Source organism: Phyllostomus discolor, chromosome 5, assembly GCF_004126475.2.
Source record: "Phyllostomus discolor isolate MPI-MPIP mPhyDis1 chromosome 5, mPhyDis1.pri.v3, whole genome shotgun sequence".
In the NCBI taxonomy this organism is placed as follows: Eukaryota; Metazoa; Chordata; class Mammalia; order Chiroptera; family Phyllostomidae; genus Phyllostomus; species Phyllostomus discolor.
Window position 1 is genome coordinate 165390118 of NC_040907.2, and position 16413 is coordinate 165406530.

A 16413-nucleotide genomic window follows, 5' to 3' on the forward strand; every position below is an offset into this window, starting at 1 on the left:
TCTCCTCGTACCTTCAAGGTGAAGTCCGAGTTCTCCTGCATTAACCGCCCCCCTCATGTGGTTTGGCTCTTCCCCTCTTGGGCCAGGAACACCCAAGGAAGAGAGACTCAGTCGACTGATAACTTCTGGGCTTTTCCTCCTAGAGCTGGAAGATGGTTGGGTATCTTAGAAAAAAGAGGCTCCAGCTACCTGGCTCCATCGCCCATTAGCTTCCATTTGAAGTTACAGGGCGCTGGGGACTCGGGGTCTCAGCACAAACTCCCCACCTGTTGGCATCCTCAGGACACCCGTGATTTTTGGCATTTATGGCAACAGAATCAGAAATTTTGTCAAACTATTTCCTGTGACCTTCTCATCCTATTAGAGATGCATACGCCAGCCACATTCTATCATGGGTATTTTCATCACCCCCACCTACCATTTCCTGCATCGTCTGATAAAAGGAAGAGAAGAAACTTAAGATTTCACGGGACCAAAGGGTTATTTACAAATGAGCAAGGAAGCCTCAAAACTGGGTGGAAAATGATGATCTAAAAACCCATTATAATCTGCCCTGGCTGGTGTGGCTCAGTGGACCGAGTGCTGGCCTGCAAACTGAAGGGTTGCTGTTTCAATTCCCGCTGGCACATGCCTGGGTTGCGGGCCAGGTCCCCAGGGGCAGGGGGTGGGAGACGCAACCACATATGGATGTTTCTCTCCCTCTCTCTCCCTCCCTTTCCCTCTCTCTAAAAATAAATAAATAAAACCTTAAAAATTATTTTAAAAATCCATTATAATCTGCTTTCAACTAAAGTGATACTGAAATCACGAAGTGTACTACAGCTGTATAGGTGGCAAAGTAACATAAGTGAAAAAGCTAACTCTGAGTCCTAATGGCCCAATACATGCTCCCAAATACGCCACAGGTTTTACAAATATTTAGCTCACAACTAATTTTCATTACAGTTCTTATTCCAAAGTTGTAAAGATGAGGTTTCATAATTTACAGCAACGATGGCCACCTTCTTTAATCATCACAAAGGACCTGTTTTACTAATTTCCCACCACAGGGGTTCTGTCTTGAAATATTTGGTCTATCAAACAAAGTAATTTCTAAAAGTCAATTTTGTTTATGTCTAAAAGCCATAAGGAACAGTTCAGCTCTCTCTCCTACTTGTCATTTTCTATTCATTCCCTCTACTGTTTTTTAACTTAGCCTTCCCTTCCATTTGTGTGCGTGTGTACATATATATGTATATACACGTGTATACACACAAATATTCACAAATCTCAGATAAGCATGTTCAGAGACAAAAAGGTAAGTAGTTGGTAAATGTAAGCAGATTTCAATTACTTAACGGTTTAAAAATAAAACACCCAGAGTCCCTGAAAATCTTCACCAGGCTTCCCCATTTCTTCACCCCAGTTGTTTTGAAACTTCCAGCACATTATTTATATCCTTAGAGGAAGTAAACACACAAAAGGTTTATAGAGGCATTTGGGCCAACCAGCAGTGACTGCTTCCAAACAGTTCTCTCCAGAATCCAGGGTGTCTAAAGCCCAAAAGTGAATGTCTTAGGCCTTCAGTGCCATCCCTAGAATCCCAGGTTGGGCTCTTGGGGAAAAGTACAATTCCTGGGGGCTTGCGTTGCCTGGCCCGGTGCCCTGCTGCACGTTTAGCTGTGCAGCCAGTCTCCCAGGGCAGCGGCCTCTGTGGCCTGCCTGCTATTCTTTACCATCTGGAGCCTGCAGTGGATATAAGCTTGAACCACACAAGCAGGACGTGGGGGTGGGGTGGGGAGGGGACCTCTCATTCACATTTAACTGAAATTGGTGGCAGGACAATGCACCGTGCCATCTAGGCTTTTCACACAAGTAAGAGAGGAAAGAAAGGGGGAAGTACAAACCTTCTCCTTTGTTTTCTGGTTCTCTGCTCTAAGGTCTTCATATTCGCCTATTGCTAAAAGAAAAAAAAAAAGAAAGAAAGCAACATTATAACACGATCAAAAGTTTACTGCAGAAAAACCTGGGAACTCAACTAAACCCCACTGTCTGTTTTCTAGGCGGGGGGTGGGTGCAGAAGCAGAAGAGGCCACAGGAGGAGGAAGGCTTCCACTTTGAAGAGTAAGGAAGGGGAAGAGACCACAGCAAACGCGAGTCCGCCAAGCCGAATTTCGGTTCTCCCTGGGCCACCAGGAAGACCTATGAGCCAAAAGTGACCTATGACAAGTCCCTTCTCTTGGACACTCAGGACTTGGCCCTGGCAGGTGGGTGTTCGCTGAAGTTCCTCCCAGCACTGAGAGTCTGCGGTGCTGCCATGAAGTGGGTAACCTTTCAAGTCAGCTGCCGGAAGATGAAGTAGGCGCACGCATGGGACTCGCTGTCACACCTCTGCTGTACCCACACAGCACAAAGTTCACACCGCGAGCAGTCAGCTCAGAACCACTATTTCCAAGCACTGCATGATCATCGGTCACCAGGCCCTGAGCAGACACCAGCCAGATTCGTTTCACTAAGTCGGAAAAACGTGAGTTATTTGGAAATACTTCCAACTCTATGGGGAAAATGGCAGTTTTTAACTTAGAACCCTCTACTGCCAGAAAAAAAAAAGCAACCTGAACCCCCACATCCATCTTTTAGCCAAAGCACCATTTTTAGACACCCTTAGGGTTGAGAACGTTACATTGAGAGTGCGCGGGAGACGAGGGATGAGGGGACGGGAGGGAGAGAATGGCCCAGGGCTGACGACGAGCACAGCTTCTGGAGCAGCGCCGCCGAGACCGCTGCCAGACAGCAGACCACCACCAGGTGGGAATGTTACACTTTTACTTTCCAAAACTGTAATTGGATTTATCTACAAAAAGTTTTCCCTAAAAAAAAAAAAAAAAAAGAGAGACAAATCGAACTTCCTACTCCTATGAATAACCTAAAGACAGAAACAAACAGTCCGAAACCAGAGGCTTCAGAAGACCCCAGACAGCTGGTCATCAGTTCTAGAGGGGCAGGATTCCGCCCACTGAGCAGAGAGCGCCCCGGAGACAGACAGTTCACACGGGAAGGTGTGCGTTCTACTTCCTCGGACCAGGACCCGGAGAGTTTGGAAGAGCAGCTACTGAGACGGCAGGACCGACATCTTAAAATCCAGTTCCAGTGAACCAATAGTTACAGGATCACACCACCACTGCCCCGAAGTTTTGTTAGCGCTCCATGGCCATCTAAATAAGAACTCACGGGCAATTTTACTAAAGCCATGCCCAAAAAGAATCCTTGAAAATTAGCCCTAGAAGCAGCTGAATGTATACATGTAATGATACAGCTCTTTAAAAAATAATTACATTTTCAACAGAAAAGATTTGATTCACCACAGAATGCAGCTCTCTGCACACCAGCCCCTCATCAGCCTCCACCACACAAACCCCTAATAGTGCTTTGAAAAATAAATATATACTTTACTGACAGACTTTGCATGAGTTTACTTGACATTTCAAAGTATCTACAGATGAGGCTGAAAATCAAAAGTGATCTTCCTTTCTATTCTTGATGACCTACTTTATAGACGTACAAAACAAACAAGGAAGGGTTATGAAACCATGGTCTCATATTGACATTAAGAACATTTTTTTTCTATTTGTAGCCGTTTTTAAAATACCAATACTATTCTTCCATTGCATTGCCGATAGAATCCAGATGGAACACTGCAGACCCCCAGTTGCTGGGTCGTTCTGGGCAGCGCTCATTAAGAACCCTTCACCTATCGATCTTCATGGAAATCAAAGAACATATGATTTACTGTGATTATCTGCGAGTTAAAAAAATAATAATAAAGTCAAGAACAGGGGAAGGAAATGAAAAGGATAGGAAGAAATTCGGCCTCTTGGTGGTGGGAAGGGGGCACTTGGGAAACAGGGCATAAAAGGAACGAAAAACAGTTACTAATGTTTTCACTTCTTTGAAGTTAGAAACCAAGCTCACTGCTTTCCATAATATTCACACACACAGACACACCATGGTGGTTACACATGTAACCATCCTCGGCAAAACTGGCAAAAACTGAAGTGACCTACATAATTCAGCTACTTTTTGGGGGGGGTGGGTCAAAACTAAAGGGTCACAGAGAAAAGCCTTCTATTGTTCTAGAACTGGCTCACAGTCGGGAAAGTTTGAGTCAGTGGCAGAGCCCACGCGACCTGTGAGAGAGACCCTGCAGACCTTGAACTCACCGACTCAGAAGGTGCCTCTGACCAATTCCCTGCCACAGAACAAGATCAGCGCTCGGTGTACAGGTGTAGTTCACGTCACCACACCGCAAGGTCACACAGCACAGTAGTTAAAATGCACAGCCTAAGCCCAGCCCGAGCACATGGTACCCAGGAGGACCTTGGGCAAACTGATTCATCCGAGTCTCATTTTTCTCATCTGGAAAATAGGAATGATAATTATACATGTCTCATAGTGTTGTTACTAAGAGTGAGTGAGCGAACACGTCAACTGTAAGAGTACTTAGGCACATGAAGGGTTCAATACAGGATGGCCATGGGTATTATTACTGATACAGCAAAGCACATCGAATCCTGTGCGCATGCCAAGACTAGGCTGCTCTCTGATGCCCTCAGTCCGGGGCGTGCTTTTGCCTCATGAGTTCCAAAAAATGGCACAGCAGAAAAATCTCAGAAACCCTAGAGATTTTCCTCCCCTAAGCAAAGGAGAGAGGGAGCTACAGACCGACTGCAGTTGGGCCAGTAAGTGGAGGCACGCCCAGAAGCTGTGCCTTTCAATCTGGGCTGCACGTCTGAAATCACCTGGGAAGCTTTTCAATCATACACAAGTCTAGCCCCCTCTCCACACAGCCCTCACCCAACGTGCTGGTTTAACTAGTCTAGGGTAGAGCTTCGGCATCCATGTTTTTTTAGAAGTAAGCACCCCGGGGGGTTGTAATGTGCAGCCAAGGAGGGGAATCACCACCTAAGAGTACAGAACGGAAGGAAAAGGAAGACGTGGAGCAAACAAGGAGAATATCAGGCAGAGCACGTGCTTCAAGGATCATGCTGGTTTTCCATTTTCTAACTCCTAAATTCCAAGAAAGGGAGTTTTCCTTCCAGGCGGAAAATCATGAGGGAGCCGGCCCAGGAAGCAGCGGAGGGCACGTAGTTGTTTCAGAAACACGACAGCTCAAGTTGGTAACTACAGGCCGGAAGCACCTCTGGCTGGGGGGCAAACAATCCATGTGCCTGGGACCTCCCCAGCGTTAGCTCCAAAGGGTTCAGGGCCCTCCGTCCCAGGCAAGTGAATCACCCCGCCTCTAGCGTGAGCTCCAGATCAGCATTTCCAACCGGTACTGTCTAGATCTGCACCGTCAAATATGGTATAGCCACTCGCCACAGGTGGCTACTTACATTTAAATCATTTAAAAGTGAATAAAATTTAAAATTCAGTCCTTCAGCAGCATTAGACACGCTTCAAGTGCTCAACAGCTTCTGGACTGGCCACAAAGGTTGTTTAGTTTTTCTGTACAATGGCTCTAGTAGTGTTGAATTGTCTTTAACTTCAAAACAATTTTGTTACATTGTATTGTGACAGCTGTCATATCAGTGTGCATTTTAAAAATAGCTAATCAAAATACTGAATTTTTGTGCAGCCATTTTAGTTTTGAAGATGGAAGAAGATAAGCAACATTTTCAGTGTGTAATGCTTTATTAGTTCAAGAAAGGTAAAAACGCAACCGAAATGCAAAAATAGATTTGTGCAGTGTATGGAGAAGCTGCTGTGGCTGATCGAACGTGTCAAAAGTGGTCTGCAAAGTTTCTTGAAACTAGTGACATTTTGGTCAAATGATTCTTTGCTGCGGGGCTGTCTTATGCATTGGGAGATGTTTAGCAGCACCCTGGCCTCTACCCACCAGAAGCCAATAGCAGGAGATAGCCGGCACATTCAAAATATCCAAATCAATGAAGTTATTGGTGAAAATGAAAAACATGTCTTTTAGTTTGTGGAAAAAACCATGACTTTTTGGTCACCCCAATACAAGTGGCCAGTGTGGCTACCATAGTGGACAATGGACATAGAACATTCCTATCACAGGAGGAAGTTCCACTGGACAGCACTATTCTGGACATTACTGTCCTGAAGCTCAGCACGTTGGAGTACGAGCTCATCAGCTCCCGTCATCGGACCTCCCCCTTCCCATGTGCAGGATCTCCTTCCCCCGGTGCCATCCTCCATCTGGTCCTCCGGCTGGTTCCTTGGGATCGCCCTAGACTCCCCTCCTCCTCCCACCTCCCAAGGATCATCAAAAGGCTCGGAACTCTTCAAATGACTCTCCAGTCTGCCCTTCCTCTGCAGCCAGTACTTCGGCTCTAATTCGGACATTTAAGAATGGCAGAACCTTCTTGTCCAGCCTCCCTCTATCCCCAGTTCATTCCATATGAGGTAGGACGTTAGCATAGTAACAATGCAACCCGGTCATTTCACTCTTACTTAAAAGCCCCCAGAGATGTTAGGACCCTCCTCTCCTTCCCTAACCCCCAAAGTTTAGCCTGGGAGACCACAATTCACTCCATGTTTCCTAAAGTCTCAGGCTTCCCTGAACCATCCAAGAGCTTGAATACCCAGGTGCCTTTAAAATATTTTCCCCCCAACGTGTCAGTTGTGGATCGGACCTGCCACCTGGGAAAGCTGCCAAGTATGACGACATCATGAAGGTGGTAAAGCAGGCATCAGAGGCCCCCCTCAAGGGCATTCTGGGCTACACTGAGGACCAGGGTGTCTCCTGCGATCTTAATAGTGACACCCACTCCTCCACCCTCGATGCTGGGGCTGGCATTGTCCTCAGTGACCACTATGTCGAGCTCATTTCCTGGTATGACAATGAATGTGGCTACAGCCACAGGGTTGGTGGGCCTTAGGTCCACGTGGCCTCCAAAGACGAAGAGGTCCCTGGATCGCCAGCCCCAGCGACAGCAAGAGGGGCGGCAACTCCTCAGCTGCTGGGAGTCCTTGCCCCAGATCGACCTTCCAACACACTGAGCATCCCCTGACCTCCCATTTCCATCCCAGCCCCCATGAAGAGGGGAGGAGCTTAGCGAGCTCTCCCTTGTCAGGCACCATCAATAGAGTTCACTGTACCCAGCCAAAAAGTAAAATAGTCTTTTCCCCTCTTCCTGAAAGGTCTTCCCCTCCCCATCTTCGCTACCTCCTCATTTGGAAAGCAATTCAACGGTCATTCCTTCCAAGAAGCCCTCTTCACATACCTTAGGCAAAAGTCAGCACGTATGTTTCTAATGTGTTACCAGAGCACGCTGTTCACGTGTCTCTGCTGGACAGAGCACCGACCTATAACATTCTACATGATCTGAGCGTGGGTTTGTTTTCCTGTCTTTTCTCCCCTCGATTCATTCCTGAAACCCAGCAGAATACCAAGCGCAGAGTTGTTGCCTGTGTTGAATGAGTGGCTGGTGCACATCAATCTGTGATGTCGAGCCATTGGGCCAAATATTAAAGCAATTTTAAAGAGGAAGACACAAACGTACTGAGAAGGCAAATCCCACAGTGAGGACGGCGGAGGCAGAACCCGTCTACTGACTCTCCGACACTCGTGTGAAACACGCGAGTGAGCACCACTGTGAACACTGTGCTCAAGCACGAGCCCAGAAATGGCCCTTGAGGGTGAGGCCCGTATCTTTATGCATCCAGGTGCCCACCCACACGGAGCACAATGCCTGACATACAGCAGGCACTTGATAAATGTGTGTTAAATGAAGGAGGGGGGAGAACGGATCTCAGTCTTCACATGAACGAACCACGAAAGAGCACATGCTCCTCCCCATATTAAAAGGGTCTCTTAACACCATATGTGACAAAAGGATACTTAATAAAAGTGAAGCTTTAAGTAGCCGTCAAATGCAACCAGAAAACACTGCCTCATGAGCTCTCCTAATGTAGATTCTCATCCATTGAGTCCGCACCTTTGAGGCTCATGGAGCCTTGAAACGCCTCTTACTAATGGGGAGCAAGGGGGTGAGTCCTAACAGATAATGTGCAATTAGGACACTGCTCCCCTCTGCACACACCCCAGTGGGTCCTGCTCTTAGAGCCAGGGTGGAGAGAGAAGTCATTTATACTTCACTTGTTAATTATTTTTTTAAAAAAAAGTCAGAGAAAACAGTGCTGGAAAAAAACTGATCAAAAAACAAAGACGCCGGATATCACATCTGAAAAGAAATTATGCCAAGCCTGAAATTCACCCATTACTTGGTAGAACACACAGCTCAGTGTTAATGAATTAATGATGCTTAAGAAGTACTCATAACAAACTATATCAGTGATTCAAATGAACCAACGGAAAGGAAAGACACGGAGTAACTTTAAGACACATATGTAAGCCTGGTTTTCCGTCTGGTATGTAAGACTCTTGGAAACTGACACTCCCGTCCTCACAGCAACAAACAAACCAAACAAACCCTAAGTCAACAACCCTTCTTAGATCTACCAGAGTTGAGGTCACAGGGCAAATCGCTGCTCCCCAAACTGGAGACAATGGAGCGGATACAAAGGATCAGGACTTGAATCAGAGCAGAAGCCAAGCTGCCCTCACCAGGACCAACAGCAGGGGTCTAACCTCCCAGGCACCAGCACTGACAAAGGAAAACCTACACTGCAATTGACGAACTGCTGGAAGCTCAGTTCTAACAAGCCTGAGAGTTAAAAACCTCAGGGGCACCCACAGTGTCCTGAGTCTGACCTCCAGGAGGGCTAGCAGGTTCCCACAGTGAGTATCAGAGAAAATGCAGGCCAGGGAGGAGGAAGTAACTACTCCGAAACATACTCAGAGCATTCTGCTCTTCTTGACAGGCCTGCCCTCAAGAGAAATTATTTTACCAGAGCTTAACAGACTTGGGGGAAGGTAATGACCCAACTCCACCCCCCTCCAGCACTCCGGTCTCAGCTGTGGAGAAGGAAACAAAGCTGATTAGCCCTTGCAAAAGTCATAACCCAGGGACACACAGGCTGGCTACAAGACGAAGACCTCATCACAGGGCTGTGCAACACTTCCCTTCCTCCATCCTATCACCACATGAATGTTCATAGCAGCTTCATTCACAATTGCCAAGACTTGGAAGCAACCACGGTGTTCACCAATAGATGAGTGGATGAGCTATGGTACTTCCATACAATGGGGTATTACCCAGGGATAGAGAGAAATACATGTGCTATCAAGCTGGAAAGACATGGAGGAATCTTAAAGGCATAAAACTAAGGGGAAAAGCCCCTCTAAGAAGGCTATATATATACTGTACAATTCCAACTACATGACATCTGGAAAAGGCAAAACTATGGAGCTAATAAAAGGACCAGTGGTTGCCAGGAGTTCAGGAGTAAGGATGAAGCGATGAACAGGTACAGCAGAGGACATTTTTGGAGCAGTGAAATTGTGCGGCATAATAATGTAATGGGGGTAAGGTCATACATTTGTCAAAAACTGAAGGTACCACACTAATACAAAATGATGATGATGATGATGATGATGATGGGGAAACGTGCAGGGGGGAAGGGAGGAGCTATGTAGTCATTCTCTACGTTCTGTTCAATTTTTCTATAAACCTAAAACTGTGCCTAAAAAGTCTTATTTAAGACATAGATCATCACCATGCACTGATCTGTGCCACGAAGAATTTTAACTAAAAGGATCCTGATATATTACTGCTCATTGTACCATATGAAAATTTCAGAACTTGTGTTTTAATGCTTAAAATGCTTAGCCAGCATGAATGGTAAACAGAGAAAAATAAAAGCTATGCTCCCTCTACATTTTAAAGCAGAGCCTGGCTGTGTCACAGCTCATGGATTACCATCCACAGCACCACAAAGTTTAAAATACACATAGTTTTTGGATCCAACAATTCCACTGTTGAGAATTTTTCCTACAGCTGCACTTTCAGATATATGTGTACAAGAATGTAAGCAGCCCTATGATCTTCAATAAACTTTAATTCTATAAGCTTTAGATTTGCAGCAAAATTGCAAAGATAGTACAGAGTTCCCACACACCCTATACCCAGTTTCTACTACTGTCAACAGGCCACGTTAGTATGGTCCATTTATTACAATGAGTTGACCGATACTGACGCATTGTTATGAATGGAAGTCCATCCTCTCTTCCCATTTCCTTAGTTTGTACACAACGCCCCATTTTTGTTCCAGGACGTCATCCAGATACCACCTAAGGTTTAGTTGTCACCTTAGATACCACCTTTAGTTGTCTCCTTAGACACCGCTTGGCTGTGGCAGGTTCTCAGGCTGTCCTTGTTTTCGATGGCTGTGACAGTTTTGAGGAGTACTGGTCCGGTGTTCTGTAGAACGGCCCTCAATTGTGATTTGTCTGATGCTTTCCTCACCATCAGACTGGGGCTCCAGGTTTCTGGGGGAAGACACTGAGGCGAAGTGCCATTTTCAGCACCTCTGTCCAAAGGTGCACACTCCCCCCAGTGAGGCTGGAGACAAAGTAAAGATCAGGTCTCCCGGGGGAAAGATTTTTTTTGAAGGTACATCCTATCAACATGACTTCCACCACCATTGGCGCTGACCTTGACCACCTAGCCGAGGTGATGTCTGTCAAGTTTCCCCTCTGGAAAGGTGCTCTCTCTCCCCCTTTCCATTCTGTCCTCTTTGGAAAGGCGTCACTGTGCACAGCCCACCCTGAAGGGACAGGGCACGTGTTCCACTGCTTTGACCAGGAGTATCTATATACACTATTTGGGATTGTTTGCCCAGAAGCTTGGTCTCTTCTCCCTGTTGATTCAACCATTTGTTTTTGTCAGTATGGACGCATGAATATCTGTTTCGTACTCTGGGTTATAGGCTAACATTTCCTTGTTCAAGCTGTCCCATTGCTGGCCGCTGCGAGTCCCGCTGGTTCCTGTATCTCTTCGACACACCCCCATGGCCGTGGGCTTCTTCCTTGGAGCACTTCCCCATTGCTGTACAGGATGCTCCCGGCTCGTCTTGTGTGTTTCCTGCCCCCGTCACCCCAGCCCCCCCAGCCCTGGAATCAGCCGTTTCTCCCCCGGAGCTTGTTCCTTTCGCTGGAGAATGACAGAGGAAGCTGCACTGCCCAGCTGATGTCTCTTGGGCAGCGGCTAACCAACTTTAGGAGGAAATTGCATTTTTAACAAGTACGCTGGTTTGCGACAAAAACCATACAACCCACAAGGCCTAAAATCCTTGCCTCGTCACTTAGAGAAAATGTCTGCTGACTGACTCTGCGCGGATCCGACACTGACAGTGCCTCCGCTTGTCCAGACGGAAAAGGTCACCGTGGCAGGCAACAGCTGCAGTCCCTGTTGTCAAAACAACGCCCCAGCCACTTCCCAACCTAGAAGCCACGGGAGCACTGGACACCTCTAATGACCATCTCAGCCTGAGAAGGAGCTTGACTAAGCTTCCATCTGAACCTCAAGCACTATCTCAGTGATCTTCAGGAAAATACTAGTAATTAAAGGCGAAAAGGAGGCTGCCTCTCTTTAAAACCAATTATCTCACCATAGGAAATCCACTGGAAATAGTGTTAGCTCAAGAACAGCTGTAACTTCTGGGTTGCTTGTGGTTGTTTTGGTCAGAACAGCCTTATGGTTAAATGACAATCACTCTCTTCGACACTTCCTCCACGATTTCCAAATGACACGACACTACTGTGGTGACCAGCTCAGTGGACACAGTTTCTGTGTCTGCATGGCCTGCATCCCGCTTCTGGTAGTGGCACTTGACCAGAGAGAGCGTAGCATTCTCTTTCGGACCACTGCTCCAACCCATCGGTCTTTGTGGGGACAGCCAATCAAGGTGCCCCTCCCCGCCCTGGCCAAAGGATTTAAACATGTGACCCCCATCTAGGTCAATGAACTCGCTTCCTGGGATGTACATGCCTAGCCCCATCTCTAGGGGAGGAACTCCTCACCAGCAGGGACAAGGTTTTATTCATCTGTGTATCTCTGAAGCCTAGCACAGTGCCTGGCTATGAATATTCAATGCATGCGGGCTGAATAAATTACAATGAAAATCATGTACCTTCAACAAATGCTAAGCTAAGTCTATCATTTCCCAACAGAATTCTGGAGGGGGAGCAAATTGTATGATGTTTTGTCAGGGAAATGTCCACTTTAGTCGCTAGGAAATACGCATTGGAAATAGTATCCCAAGTTGCCATTTCTCGGCGCATTAGAGATGTCAATCAGTCCAATAAAATAAAGCCCCCGAAAAGACAAAAGGAGAATTACCTCATTACCTCAACATCTGCTGGAACATAAGCAATCGCACACTGGCTAATTTTTTTTAAAGGGACATAATATAACTTTCTAGAAAGACATAATATAGCTAATTATACCATTCACCAGAAGGGAACATACAATGTTTTGAAGTAATTCAGAAGTGGGTGTGATTTATAAGACATCGAGCTTAGGGAATGGTAAGTATAAATTAGAGATTGTTCATATTATGACAGACTCCGTCATTACATTTCACAACTCGTGTCAAAAACAACGTCAGGGGCCACGCCACGGAGGCTTCACGTCCTGCCATTCAGAGCGGAGAGGAACCTTCCTCCCCAGCTCCCTCCGGGGGAACGGGTTCAAATTTCAGACTGCACACTCGCTGAGGAAGGAACAATGCGACGAAACCTCAACGGTCAGGGAATGTGTAGGAAGATTTCGAACCTCGCTGATAACCAGGTAATACCAATTCTTTAAGGTGTCGTTTTTGTTTATCCGATTGGCAAGATTAAGGAACTTGCCAGGCTGCCAAAATTAATAAAGACCGCTGCTGGTCCGTGTCGACCAGTGTGTGGTTTCACGGGCAAGGCTGGGGGATGTGGGCTGGCTCGGCCGTTTGGGGGGCACTTCTGTGATGTCTCGAGCAACTGTGGGTGTACATGCCCTCTAACCCAACAATTCCATTGCTAAGACTCTGTCCTAGAAAAATATTTGTAATTGTACAAACTTATGCATATGATTATTTCCTGAATGACTGCCTACCAGAAGAGAAACTCGATGACAGCAAAGACTGGTCACCATCTCAGACCGTGCCTAGCACCTGGGCCTTATCCACGCTACAGTAGGAGGCACCTGGTAATTTTGGTTAAAAGAATAAAGGAGTATGTTTACTCAGTGTTAAAAAGGAAAACAGAGTATGAAATGAATTATTAGTTCCTGTTCACATTAAACAGGGGTCGTGGAGTTACTCAAAATGTCATTAACAGGTAGTAAAAAGAATTGTCTATTTTCAAAAATAAATTATACACACCATCATCCTACCAAATTGATCATAATACTAGTAAGAGCCCAAATACCTAGTTGCCTGTTTTTCTGCCTCAAACCCCTATTTTACCAGCTAGTCCCATTGGCCAAACAGCAACTCAGTACTCCTGAGTGTGTTAACACACTCTGTGATCGAACAGCAAACAAACAAATGCCCTAGCTCTGAGATGGATAAAAACCAGACTGTGGACTGAAAAAAATTCCAACACCTGTGCAACCAGACTCAATAGCCTTAAACAAAATTACCTTTTTAAGAAACACAACTTCAAACTCTACCTGGTCTATTGTACTTGATATGTACATAATTCAGAAAATATATCCTCTATAAATACCAATGACATAGATTTGTTTGTTTTCTGATGTAATATAAGAAAGAGCCAGAAACTTAAGAACCCTTTTTCTCAGCTCTTAAACCCAACAGAGACAGAAAATGTATTCCAAAAGCAAATATAACCTTGTGGATTATCTGTTATGTTAATCTACCCTTGAAATTATACACAGTGTGAAAGGAAATGAAATTTGTTATCATTACTATTTGCAAACTGATAACCTATCAAAAGATCTAGTATCCACTGGCATATATTACCAATAATGAAATCTCCAATGTCTAGAATAGGAATTAAGAGTATTTGGGGATGGGTGAAAGAGGTTAAAGGCATCAAGAGGTACAAACTTCCACTTATAAGTAAGTCATGGAAGTATAATGTATGGCACAGGGAAATGGAGTCAACAGTAACTTTGTAGAATGACACACAGTTACCAGACTTATTGTTGTGATTACATCATAAGGTGTACATATGTCGACTCACTATGCTGTGCACCTGAAACCAATATAATGTTATCTGTCAACTATGCTTGAGTAAAAAAGGCTTTATGTTATGGGGGTATTATAAGAAATTTAAAAAATACTAATAGAATCCAGCCCTTCACAAAAACGCTTGAGAAATTCCAGATAAAGGCATTTTATGTGCCTGCTAGAGTCACAGATGCTTGTGATTTAATGACCTTGGACTAATTACAGTGGGAGTGGAGGGCACTGGGAAGGCAAACTCATGAACGTGTATCCAGTGCTTTCTGGATGGTAGATACTACAGAGGAACGTGTCTGACCATCTGAGTGAGGTTACAGAATTCCCCAAGGTCACACAGTAAACAGTAAACAGATGTCTTTCCAGGAGAGTGCATTCCAGAGGGACCTACATTCCCTTGCAAATGGTACGCCTGCATCTCTAAAGGGCAAGGGTTCATAGTAGTGGGCAGAACCTCATGACACGATCTGGTCTAGCCTTTGCCTTTAGTGGGTCAGGCTTAATCCACAAGACCCTGGAAGGATGAAGACAGTACTCGTCCAAACTCAGAGTTGGTGAGTTGAGCAAGAGAAGTGAAAGGGCTGGGGGTAAACACCGAGGATCAGCCAGAGAGAAGGGGCCCCGATGTGTCCCCTCTGCATAGCGGTTCTGGCAGCACGTGAGTCAGAAAAGCACTGTTCCTACATGTTTTCACTTCCTAAATTTGTGTGGTTCCTCTCTCGACCCACGTTTTCAGGCCCCCTTTGGTCAGGGTAATAATCCTCGTCCATTTAAAAAGTGTTAGGTTCACGTTCATCTGGCTTTGTTTAACAAGTGTGGTTAAGTGATGGAAAAGCTGGATTAAAACAGTTCTTTATTAAGGGATAACCTCGCGTGACCAGGCAGTGCAGAAGTGCACCTACATGGCCTGGCTTTCCCGTGGAAAAGAACCAAGCCCTAATTCGGGAAGCCTGACCCAAGGCAGGGTTTTGACTCAATGACTAAAAAAATTGCTAAAAACGAGAAGTTGATAAGACCCGTCGTGGCCTGAAAATCCTAGCTGGGGAAAGAAAGAGGAACTCGAGCAAACCAGACAAAATGAAAAGCTGGGAAGGCTGAAGTGGAGCGCCGCAGGCCTCCCAGCGCGAAAGGGCAAGGGTGGGGCCAAGTGGGCGAGCAGGGCCAGCTGAGCCGCCCACCCCACCCCCACAAGACATCCAGCCCCACCCGCTAGTCCCTCCTGGAAGGTAAGGCGGTGGGGCCAAGTCAGCGCCGAACCCTAGTCCCTTCCCCCAACACTCCAAGATCCCCAGCTGCAACCACCAGCGGGTAGCGTTTCCCGCAGCGCCGGGCCGACACTCCCCGGCACCCGCCCGGCACCCTCGGCCCTGGGCTCTCCGGTGCGCGCGGGGCGCGGAGGATGCTTCTCCGCGGGTAACGGAGCCGCCGGCGTGGCCACGCGGCCGCAGCAGCTGCAGCCCAGCTTCCAGCGGCCCCGACCGCGGCGCCCGGGAGCCGTCCCCGCCCACGGGCCGCGGCCGCCCGCACCTGGCGGCGGCGCGCCCGCCTACCTTGCTCCTTCAGGCTGGTGATGAGCTGCAACTGCTTCTCCTCGTCGGAGCTGTTCATGTTGGCAGGTGGGGTCGGGAATAAAAGGAAAGGAGGGAGAGGCGAGGGGTGCGCCGGGGGGAGGAGGAAGGAAAAGCAAGATGCCGGTGGCGTGCGGCGGCACTACCCGGAAGTTGGATTCACTCCTCCTCCTCCTCCTCCTCCTCCTCCTCCTCCTCCTGGCGCGGAGCGCACGAGTGAGATCACCCGGCGCACCTACCCTGCGGCCGCGCTGGCTTCACCTGCGGGCGGCGGCCGGGCGGCGGAGGGGGCGGGGACGCACCGGCCGCCCGAGGGCCAGAGGTGGGGTGAGGGAGGGACCCGCGGTGGCCGCTGCGGCTCGGCTCGCTCCGCCGAGGCCCGCGCCGCAGGTGGCGCTGGCGGGAGGGCGTGCGACCTGCGGGCCTGTCCGTGGTCGCCCCGGCTCGCTCTGGAGCACCTTTCTCCGCCTACCCGCCCCTCCCCTCCCCCCCCCCCCCCCCCCCCGATCTCCCCAGAACCCAAGAGGTGGGTTCAGGACCAAACCGGCCTTGCATCGGCAGTGTCTGTGGGAACCCCACTTTGAACGCTGCCCAAGGTCCGGTCCCCGCGAGCCGCCCATACAGAGCCGGACACAACGGGCTCCTTCCCGGTTCTCACACAATGGGCTGTGGGGCGTCGTGGGAAAACCGAGGAGCTGCCGGGCAGGCCCACTGGGGCACGTGTAGCACCTTGAAAAGCAGACAAGGACTGACACAG

The 16413-nt window shown here is 47.6% G+C and overlaps 1 protein-coding gene across 3 annotated transcripts in view; it reads right to left on the reverse strand.

Annotated features, from left to right (window-relative positions):
• SHTN1 (shootin 1) overlaps positions 1-15953 on the reverse strand; it is a 93768-nt gene extending 77815 nt beyond the window's left edge. Inside the window, exons 1-2 of one of the 3 annotated variants that reach the window (XM_028513527.2) lie at positions 15639-15953; positions 1887-1939 (exon numbers count right to left, since the gene is read on the reverse strand). In XM_028513527.2, the coding sequence (XP_028369328.1) occupies positions 1887-1939; positions 15639-15696 (111 nt within the window). In that variant the 5' untranslated portion in view covers positions 15697-15953. Of the gene's footprint in view, positions 1-1886; positions 1940-2368; positions 2389-15638 lie in introns of those variants that run through there. The other 2 variants (XM_028513525.2, XM_036027369.1) reach the window with 2 other exon arrangements.
• Between the last annotated feature and the right edge of the window lie 460 nt (positions 15954-16413).